Source organism: Gregarina niphandrodes (assembly GCF_000223845.1).
Source record: "Gregarina niphandrodes unplaced genomic scaffold scaffold00025, whole genome shotgun sequence".
Taxonomy (NCBI): Eukaryota; Apicomplexa; class Conoidasida; order Eugregarinorida; family Gregarinidae; genus Gregarina; species Gregarina niphandrodes.
The window spans coordinates 28,893-39,478 of record NW_011645794.1 but is presented as its reverse complement, the minus strand read 5'-3'; the positions used below and the strand labels follow the sequence as shown (position 1 = coordinate 39,478).

Sequence of the window (10,586 nt, the reverse complement as noted above, 5' to 3'; positions counted from 1 at the left end):
ATGCGGTGGACACGGTCGATAGCCTGGTCCTCCGTGAAAGGGTTCCACCAGGGGTCAAGGAGGTACACTACGTTCGCCGCAGTCAACGTCAACCCCGTTGAACCCGCACCGTACGACGCCAAAAACACCTGCGGCCCGCCGTCCGTTTGTTGGAACTCGCGAATCGCCCGATCCCGCTTCGCCCGCGTCAGGTCGCCTGTGTATACCACCGAAGTGATGCCGCGATCCGACAACGCCTTCTCCACCAACCTCAGCATCTACACACACCGCGTCAATTAACACATCAATCCGGGTCGTGTGATTGTGTGCGGGGGTGTGTGCGGGTGCCTACTCGCACGAATGAGCTGAAGATGACGACTTTGACAGGGCCGGGAGTGACGTCGGATGGGTGTCCTTGCTTGACTTGCTGGAGGATCATGTCCGCGACGATGCGTATTTTGCTGGATTCCTTGATGGGTGTCTCTGGGGGTGTCTCTGGGGGGGGTTGGCCAGGGGTATAGGTTTTCAGTTGCGCCACACTGACGACCTCGCTGAGTCGGATTTTGCGGCGGCAGGAGGGGCAGGTTTGCGCGCGGTGGTGTTCGAACCAGAGCCGGAGGCAGTTGCGGTGGAAGGTGTGCGAGCAGACAGTGACGGCGTCGACGCCTTCGCAGTAGCAGATGGGACAGAGCGTGTCGTCCTCCTGTTCGCCCGTGGCGCGTATTAGCTGTCGTATGATCGGATTGTCGAGCACCGATTCGATCAGCTTCGTGTTCTTCGTCCACCCTCGGTCGCCATCACCCAGCGCTTCCAGACCCCCTACGCCGTCTCGGACACGGATGGCCTCGGCAAAGGCGCGACTTGCGTTTGCCCCGAGTGCCGCCGGACTACCGCTCAGCAACCGCATATGTGTCACGAGTGCATTGAGTAGGATGAACTCCGTCCGGACCTCTGCGGACAGAGCGCTCGCCACGCGCCGGAATGCCTCGTAGTCCTCGTATTCGGCCGCGTCGAACTGCAGCACCAGTTTACTAGCTCCTTCGGTGGCAAACACATCATTCCCCGTGTCCTCGGCGACTCGAAACCGCGAGGTGGCCGGTTCGAGTCGGACCTCGACCCCCCACCCGACGAAACCAACTCGTCGCCCGACGCAGGTTCCGCCTCCGATACGTCCAAAGCGAACGCCCGGGGCAGCGTGGAGTCCGGCGCCAGAGTCTCGCGTGGGACTGCGGAAGAACTGGAAACTACCGACGCGAGGACGGCGGAAGCAGAGGCGGTACCAGAGGCCAGAGAGGTGCTGGAGACCACTGAAGTAGTGACCACTGAAGTAGTGACCACTGAAGTAGTGACCACTGAAGCAGTAGAAGCCAGAGAGGCGGTAGAGTGAGGCATGGGCCCGTCGGGGGCGAGTCTGAGTTCGGCGGTAGCGGTGTACTCAGATTGCGCTTGACCCGAGAGTTCAAGTAGACGTTTGGTACGTCTAAGGATATATGTTCGTATAGCAAAGGCTCTTCGGAAATGCATTTGGTGTTCGAAGTCATGTTGAGTGCGGCTGGGTTCGCGCTCAGTATAGAAACTGTGAGTGACGCGGATGAACTTCAGCAGTGGAAGCAGGTCTTCGACGGCGTTTTGAATGGGCGTGCCGGTGAGGGCCCACCCAATGTCATAGACGAGTTGAAGAATGCTTTTCGTGCGTTTCGCGCGAATGTTCCGGATCTCGTGCGCTTCATCCAACACCACTCGACGCCAATGGATTTTGTGCAGATCCGTGAGACTGTTGCCCTTGCCTAACAACGCCGCGTAACTCGTAATCACCATCACTTTTTTAGCCAAGTCGTTTAACGTTGTCTTACCCTTCACCGCACCGTGATACTCCAAAATCAAGTGCTCAGGTACCTGCGTAAACTTCACCATCGAATCGCGCCAATTACCAATCACTGATACTGGCGCAATCACCAGCGTACCACCCATCCGAACATCTTTCTCATCAAATCGTAATTCGCCCCCTATCTCCGCCGACCGGATTCCAGACCTCGCCCCTGTCCCCAGGTGCCGGCCTCGTCGCCTTCGCGTGTCTCCAGGTGCTGTCCCCAGGCGGGTCCCCCGCTTCGGGGCCGCTCGCAGCTTCTGCTCCTTCCTCACTCGACACTCCAGATGGTTGTCTTCCAGATGGATGTTCTCGAGAGGGTCACCCCCCTCGTAGTCACCCCCCTGGTGGCCGCCTGCCGCACTATCGTGTTCGGAGTCCGTGTGCAGCCAGTCGATGAGTGGGTCTTTGCGGACCTGGTCGTAGGTGTACGGGTCTTGCATGATTGTGGCGATGACTTGAAGCGTCTTGCCGAGGCCCATTTCGTCTGCTACGATACCCCCACGGGGTTGGTCGGGATCACATATACATTCCATGACGTAGGTGTCCAAGACCACGTCACGTGTGGCCAATCCACCCGTGCGGTATTCGCGTGGAAGGTACAGACCATGTGGCTCACCGTTTAATGGTGGTCGGCGTCGCGGCAATCGCACGTAGTATGTTTCCTCCAGCTTCGCGCCCGGCTGCTCTCTCCGTACCATCCAGCGGACGGCTTCCACCTGGTGGGGGAAGAGTTGTGCGTTCAACCGCAGCAGCGGGTTAGCGGGACGCTCCAACTCTTCCAAGACCCGCCCCTCGGCCAAATAGCGCCGCCATTCGTCTTCCGAACTCGGGGAGTTCGAATCCAGGCTCCGGTCCCGGTCGGGTGCAGGGGGACTGTCGTCGAGATGGATTACTTGGGGAGACAAGTCTCGTCTATGAAGAGTGGTAGGGGCACAGGGCACGGCGGCGCGGTAGGCGGCGACTGCGTCCTCGACACAGAGCGCAGGATCCACCGGCACATCGACGTAGTGCATCAGATGACCATACAACATGTAGTGCAGTGTGCGGCTAGTAACCACACGCAAGGCGAAACGATCGTAGGCTGTATTTACATCCGACTCCGCACGCGCCGCCAATTCTATATGCGCCATCCACTCCTCATACTCATTGTTAAACAACGGACAATGCCGTCCCACAAAACGGAGTCGCCGTCCCGGTCTCAACGACTCCGCGTCCACAAACCCCAAATACGACTCCACCTGTGGCAACAACGACCCCCAACCACGCTCCGATACTCGTTCCACAAACTCCGGCACTGCACGCGCCCCCACCTGCCGCACTCCAGTTATCGCACACTCAGACTCTGATTCAGAATCTGACGACACTCCCACTGCCCACCGTGTCGCCGACCTCTCGCTTCGACTCCCGTCTTCTTCGCAGGCCTTCCGGTCGCCGTCTAAACCGTCGCCTCGCTCAGCTCCCAGGTCGTCCTCTCGGTCAAATTCAACTCCACAGTCTACACCCAAATCAACACCTAAGTTGCCTCGTCGGCTACCGCCCGAGTTATCTCCATCGTCGCCCCCAAAGTCGGCGTCTCGCTCGCCGACTCGCTGGTCGGCTCGTTCGTCGTCTCCTTGGTTATCGTCCAGTTTGTTTCGGACGTCGTCCTTGGAGACGAGTTCACCCAAGTCGTCTCCAAAGTCGTCGCCTCCAAAGTCGTCGCCTCCAAAGTCGTCGACTCCAAAGTTGTCGCCTTGGTCGGGGGCGAGGTCCGGTCTAGGTTCCATTTCCGGCGTTTCTTCTTCAGAGTTGGTGTGCGGCAGCGCAGTAGTTCTGCGGCGTTTATGGACGAGGTGGGGGCGGCGTTCAGGCAAGTTTCGGGGGGCGGTGAAGCAGCCTGACCTGCCGTCCGCGCTTGGGTCTAGGAGGGAGGCGAGCGGGACGGCGCGTGTCTCCTGGGAGCCGGGGACGAACACGGCGGCGGTTCCCGAGAGAGGGAGTTGGCGGATGCGTTCGAAGCCGTCCGGGAACGCGCTCCACCCGACCGCCTTGTGCTCCCCGGCCACATCGTCGGGCACCCAGCTGCAGCTCGCGTCGATCAACGGCACCCACCGCTCCCGGCGCTCCGTGACTGCGCTGGTCGTGTCAGTTGCTCCAGGTGGCCAGGTCGCGGCTGGTGTTCCGGTGGGCGCTCGGTAGCCGGGGGCCTCTGCGCGGAGCGGTTCGAGTCCATGCGTGCCCATTTTGGGGCAGCAGGCTGTGAGGAGGCAGTCGCCCATGTGAAGGTTGACGGCGACCTGCGGAGGGCTGAGGGACCAGAGGGCGAGTCGGGCAGAAGGCAGCTCCGGGGGTGTGACAACACCGAGGAGAGCCGGCCACGGCCGGAGCAGGACGTGGGCGAGCAAGACCCCTGGCTGGCGACACCAAACGACGAGACGCAGGGGCTCGTGGCGCGTTTCCTGCGTCTCCGGTAACTCGACGCAATGCCTGTCTGCGACTACACGCACCTCGATGTAGCCATCGAAATCATCGCTCGTGATCACCGACTCCATTACACTACCTGCCATCGGAGGCAGCCATCCCGCCCTCTGTAATTCGCAAAAATCAGATTCCGCCGTCAACGTACCCACCATGCACCACCAGTACTGTGTGTCCTGGTCAATATACGAAGCCAGTCGCAGCCGCGACTTGACAGGGTGCAACTCCGCTCTCCGCTCACACTCCTCATACAATTCTTCCTCCTCAATCTCCATCCAAGTGTGCACGATGAACGCCACCTGCAACCCTTCACACAAACTTCCCGAATCCATCATGCAAACGCTCTCTACAAACATATTTCAGCTCAGCGTCTAACTCAGCGCCCGGTGGTCTCCTTACTTGCGTTGAGCCTCTTCTGGCTCATATACGCTTCAACATCTATTTTCCTCTTTTTTGGCGAAATCTCAAACATGCCTCGCCCCGGCTGACTGACTTCCCCCGAAACCAAGTCCCAGCTCTTCGCCCACAATGGCAAACACCGAGGAGCACCCGACCGTCGAAAAAAATTTCAAATTTATCCTTGGACAGGGGCGGTAGTATTGCAGATGACGTTCACTGCGGATTGCATACTAATCGCTGATTGAAAACTTAAGTCCGATTCCCGTGTAGGGCCTAACAGCACTACCACTTTCTGGAGCCCTTCGGGGTGGCTAATTTCCACTTACGGTAACCCTGGTTTAGGGGGGTAGTCTGCAGGGGCTTGTACCAACCTGAGTGTACTCCAGCCAGCTTCGATCCACAAACACGCCGTTGACCCTTCGGCCCATTTGTGTGGCAGCTGTAGAGGCACGGCTGTCTGTAGAGGCACGGCCGTGGTGGTCATTGAAGTTTTTTCTGGCGCCTAGTGGCACCGGTGATAAAAAAAAGTCAGTCGTAAGACAAAAAGTCAATAGAATCCTTTGACGCCGCTGGCTTTCCTAAGGATACGCTCGTAGGTCTCCTCGCGGATATGTTTACACGCCTTGTTGTTGATGATACGATCCTTGGGTTCTTCAGGATCCCCGGCTTGTCCGATTTTGGCGACGGTGCCCATTGCGTCGATTCGTATTTCGGAGTTGAGGGTGACGTTAATGTAAAGTTGTTCTTCGGTGCAGAATGAGTTTTCGACGTGTAGTTTCATGAGGACGCCATCGATGAGGTCTTTGATGTTTTTCATAAACTTGTGGTTGTCAAGGAGTTGAGGGCAGAGGCGCAGAAAGTCTATGACCTTCATCGCTGGTACTCCCCAAGCCAAGCCGCCAGGTACGCGGTTGATGCAGCTTCGCACGTCGAAGTTGTAGTTGTACTTTTTGGCAAGGAGCGTTAATGTCCCACGCACAGTCGAACGTTCGGTATCTAACAACACCTGGTCACCCTGTCGTGCGATGGCGGACATTGGTGAACGCATGACCGTGGCCCCCTGCGCGTTGGCCGGTGGCCACACTGGGATCCCGCGCTTCTCACCTAACACCACTGTCACCGGCGCGTTCGAAGCCAATTCCAGCTCCGGCCTCCCCGGAAAGACCTGTCCGGCCGCACCACGTGTTTGAGTATCACCACGCACCGCCCCAGCCGCCACCGCCGCTTCCCGCAAGGCACGCACCATCACCGTCGCATTCAACTCCTTCGCGCTCTTCGAACTTTTCGACACCAAACACGGCCCGAAAAAATCCACCTGCAACTCATTATGCCGATTCACATACACACACATCTGCGACGCACGTGTAAAGAAACGCTTGTCCTTGCTCTTCAACTCCAATACCATTTTCTCCGCTTTCTCCACCAACATATCACGCGTGTCCTTCGGCATGTGCAAAAGCACATCCTCAAAATTCGCTACCGCAACACCAAACGCCGCGCGTGGGTGGTTAAACACCGTTTCTGCCACCTCCGGCTTCTCCTTCAACTTCCCAGTCGACTTCCTCAAGTCCTCAGTCAAATCCTGCACAAAGTCCGGCTCCACTGGCACACGGTCCATCAACACCAACGGTGCCGGCCCCCCATCCAGCAGCTGTTCCAGCCCCCGAGTCACCAGCATCGGAGTCTCCTGCACCGTCGCGTACTCAGCCGGCGACACCTGCTCCTTCCGCCCCCGAGTCTCCAGCATCGGAGTCTCCCGCACCGCCCCGTACTCAATCTCCTGCTCCTCGAGCAACTCGATGGACTGCCGCGCAAACGGTGGCGTGGCGTACCGCGTTGGACCCGAACCCGAGCTCACGGTCGACTGCCGGTCGTGACCGCTCATGATCGACTGCCGGGCGTGACCGTTCAAGGTCGACTTCCGGCCCTGACCGTAGCCAGCGACTGGTTGGTCATAGCCAGCGACTGGCTGGCCGTAGCCAGCGACTGGCTGGCCATAGCCAGCGACTGGTTGGCCGTAGCCAGCGACTGGTTGGCCGTAGCCAGCGACTGGCTGGCCATAGCCAGCGACCGGTTGGCCGTAGCCAGCGACCGGTTGGCCGTAGCCAGCGACCGGTTGGCCGTAGCCAGCGACCGGTTGGCCGTAGCCAGCGACCGGTTGGCCGTAGCCAGCGGCGGGGGACGGTTCGTAGGTCACAGGCATCTGGCCGTCGCGGAAGTACACGGCGTGGGGCCGTTTGGTTGTTTGGGCCGAGGTGTCGTACTCGGAGGGTTGCGAGGGGGGAGGGCGGCCGGCGAACTGCGCAGTGGAGTCGACCCACTGCTGGAGCGGTGTGGGGGTGGAGTCGTTTGGCAGAGGGACCGAACTGCGCTCCTCGCGCGGCGGTAATGGGGGCAGGTCATCGGGTCCTGGCATCACGCGGACGCGATGACTACTAGACGCGCGGGCCGCACTGGACGTACGCTGCTGCGCCCGCCCGCGCGGCAGAGTGGACTTCGATCGGCCGAGCGTAGAGCCCGCGCTCGGTTTGGGTGGGACCGGCGGCGGACGGCGCGGAGTGACGGGGCGCACGATGTACTGCCCCGGCACATCCTGCCCGGGTTGACCGGTGACGTAAGGCGGTGGCGGCGGCGGGAGATCGGACCCGTCGGCGTAAGCTATGCCACGATGTTGCTCCGGCTCTAGCGGCGGCGGCGGTGGTGTGGCAGAGTTGGCCTTCCGCTGACCGTGCGGGTCTTGCCGACTGTACACGTCTTGTGATCCGTACATGTCCTGACCGCGGTACACGTCGTCTTGGTGGGCATCCGGCTGACGTCCCATCGTGGAGTGTCTGGTAAGTTTCGTCCTGGACGGTGATGCAAGAGTCGACTGCCGCGCAACACTCGACGGCCGGCGGAGAGTCCGCATCCCCTGATTTTCCTGCATTTCGTGGCGCTGTGGCTTTGGCATCGTCATTGTGTTCCGCTGCGGCTTCGGCATCGTCATTGTGCTCCTCCGCGGGTCGAACAGCGGCTGCTGCGGACCATACGCGGCCTGCGGCTGACCATACGTGGCCTGCGGCTGATTATACGCGGCCTGCGGCTGGCCATACGCGGCCTGCGGCTGGCCATACGCCGCCTGCGGCTGACCATACGCCGCCTGCGGCTGACCATACGCCGCCTGCGGCTGACCATACGCCGCCTGCGGCTCGACCGCATACATCTGCTGGGGCGGCGGGGGCATTTGTCCGATGCGATTGCCCTGTGCCATGCGCGGATGGCCCTGGCTCCGCCTCGTGGCCGGTAGCCGCTCGCCCGGGTTTACCACAAGCCGTTGCCTCCCGCTGTTTGTTGGGCCGTTCATGGCAAGCAGCGCGACGCCGCGTTTCGCCCAGTTCGTAGAGTCGTCAGCTTTCAAACTTCTCATTTTTCCCCTTTTATTTTTTTTTGGCACAAACAATTTAATTGCACGAACTTTCCGTTATGCAGCGTAGCCAGTCGTGGGCGTAGCATTTGGGAGCTCCAGAGCCTTCAAATATTTTGAATATATAATTGCGCGCACACGCGCGTCTTTGCATCGAGCGCACACGCAAACCGAGCCTGAAAACTTGCAGCCAAGGGTCCATGGTGCTGCTCTGGATAGGTTTTACGGTATTTTGGTATGGTCATGGGTGCAGACGATTTCTGGGGAGTATAAATGGGTCAGGTCAGGGCTATGCGATCCATCGACGAAATGCTGGAGGGACTGAAGACGCGAGGCGAGTTGCTGACAGAGAAGGAGATTCGGGGAGTGATTGCCCGAGCCAAGGAAATCTTTCTGGAGGAATGTAACGTAGTCCATCTCTCCTCGCCGGTGACCGTGGCCGGCGACATCCACGGTCAGTTTTACGACCTGCTGACCCTGTTCGAAATAGGCGGAGAACTGCCTCAGACCAGCTATATTTTCCTCGTACGTTCCCCCCCTCCCCCTCGTACGTTCCCCCCCTCCCCTATCCGTATGGTCTTCTTGTAGGGTGATTATGTGGACCGGGGTGGTAATAGTGTGGAGACACTATTATATTTGGTGTTGCTTAAGTTAAAATGGCCGAGTCGGATTACACTGTTGCGAGGAAACCATGAGAGTCGACAGATAACCCAGGTGTATGGATTTTACCGCGAGTGCTTACGGAAGTACGGGACGCCGACGGTATGGCGATTGTGCACAGAGTTGTTTGACTATTTAGTGGTGGGCGCGTTAGTAGATCAACGCGTGTTGTGCATCCACGGGGGATTGTCGCCGGAAGTAAAGTTGCTCGATGACCTGGCTGGTATCCAGCGATTGGGAGAGATTCCGGACGTGGGTGCTTTCGGAGACATAGTTTGGAGTGACCCGAGCAGCTTGGTCGAGGCCTGGGCTGTGAATCCGCGAGGAGCGGGCTACCTCTTCGGCGAACGCGTAGCCAACGAGTTCTGCCATCTCAACGACCTCGACCTCATCGCGCGGGCACACCAACTCGCCATGGACGGTTACCTCTACCAATTCGACTCTGTCGTCACCGTCTGGTCAGCACCCAACTACTGCTATCGCTGCGGCAATGTAGGCGCCATTATGCGACTAACTAAACATGACCCGTCATTCGCCATCTTCACGCAGCGCCCACAAACCCAGCCGCCCCCCGAACCCACTCAACCTCCGACCTACTTCCTCTAACCTGACCCCATGTTGACCCCACGTTGACCCCACGTTGACCCCCACGTTGACCCCCTCGTTGACCCCCTCGTTCACTAACCATTGCATTAGCTCTGGGGCAATTTTGCGGCTCAGTTATTTGCGCAAGGGGGGGCACACGCGTGTCTGTCCTTGTTTCATGTATCGGGTCGGGCGCGGCATCTCGAGCATGGATCCCGGTGTAGAAGCGGGAAGCCAGTGAGTCGGCCCAGGGGGTGCCGCGGGTACACAGGGGCCAAAACGGCGAAATTTTGCCGGGCATTTTTGCGTGAAAAAAGTTGCACGACGGATGGCTGTGGCGTACATAACTAAGGAGCAGAAGGATGACATGCTCAAGCGCATGGTCCTCACCAACGTAAGAGCACGCGATCCAGGGCGGTGTCAAACACAGGTGTGTGCACTTTGTCTGGATGGTTAATGCTATAGGCGCATCTCGGTACGGAAAAGGTGGAGCCGAAGATGGCGAGTCACGTTTTCAGTCGTGCGGCGGAGGGCCACCACGTCATAAACATTGAGCACACGATTGAGAAGTTGGCATTGGCTGCGCGGATTGTGGTAGCCACCCCTAACCCCAAGGATGTGTGCGTGGTAGCTTCTCGGGATGTGGCAAACAGGCCGGCCTTGAAATTTGCGCACTACACCGGTGCAACTGCGATGGCTGGGCGTTGGACGGCTGGTACGTTGACAAACCAGATCACGAAACAGTTTATGGAGCCGCGCGTGGCCATTATAGCTAACCCTGAGGACGATGCACAAGCCATTGCTGAGTGCTCCCGTGCTAACATTTGCGTCATTGCCTTCTGCACTTCCGACTCGCCGCTACAGTATGTCGACGTGGCCATCCCCTGCAATAACCGTGGCGCCCAGGCACTTGGCCTCATGTTCTGGCTACTCGCACGCGAAGTCCGCTACCTCAAGGGACTCCTACCCCGCGCCGAAGCCTGGGATGTCATGCCCGACTTCTTCATGCACCGTCTCACCAACGACGATCGCAAGAAGGATGACGGCATCTCCGACGATGACGAAGACGCTGAATCCCAAGCCGAGGATGCCGAAGCTCAAGTCGAGTAACTTTTTTTACAAACAACACGCCACCAGTACCAACGGACCTCGCGGCGCCAAATATCGGGGCCCACTGGCAGAAAGGGTCCGTCCCAATTCAAACCTAACTTTCCGAGGCAGCCCGGGTGCTCT

General features: G+C 59.0%; 4 protein-coding genes across 4 annotated transcripts; 2 read left to right on the top strand and 2 right to left on the bottom strand.

Moving 5' to 3' along the window:
- Nucleotides 1-283: 283 nt before the first annotated feature.
- GNI_110510 (SNF2 family amine-terminal domain protein) lies at nt 284-3,615 on the bottom strand (the record flags this gene model as incomplete). The annotated part of the gene is made up of 2 exons (XM_011133179.1): nt 284-1,056; nt 1,260-3,615. 2 exons carry the CDS (start codon nt 3,613-3,615, stop codon nt 284-286), a joined length of 3,129 nt encoding a protein of 1,042 aa, XP_011131481.1.
- A 1,637-nt stretch (nt 3,616-5,252) lies between these two features.
- Nucleotides 5,253-8,111, bottom strand: GNI_110500 (hypothetical protein; the record flags this gene model as incomplete). The annotated part of the gene is made up of 1 exon (XM_011133178.1): nt 5,253-8,111. One exon carries the CDS (start codon nt 8,109-8,111, stop codon nt 5,253-5,255), a length of 2,859 nt encoding a protein of 952 aa, XP_011131480.1.
- Nucleotides 8,112-8,381: 270 nt separating this feature from the next.
- GNI_110490 (serine/threonine-protein phosphatase) lies at nt 8,382-9,374 on the top strand (the record flags this gene model as incomplete). Its single annotated transcript, XM_011133177.1, has 2 exons — nt 8,382-8,633; nt 8,697-9,374. The coding sequence occupies 2 exons, from the start codon at nt 8,382-8,384 to the stop codon at nt 9,372-9,374; spliced, it is 930 nt and encodes a 309-aa protein (XP_011131479.1).
- A 307-nt stretch (nt 9,375-9,681) lies between these two features.
- On the top strand, nt 9,682-10,463 carry GNI_110480 (40S ribosomal protein SA; the record flags this gene model as incomplete). The annotated part of the gene is made up of 2 exons (XM_011133176.1): nt 9,682-9,747; nt 9,819-10,463. 2 exons carry the CDS (start codon nt 9,682-9,684, stop codon nt 10,461-10,463), a joined length of 711 nt encoding a protein of 236 aa, XP_011131478.1.
- Nucleotides 10,464-10,586: the final 123 nt, after the last annotated feature.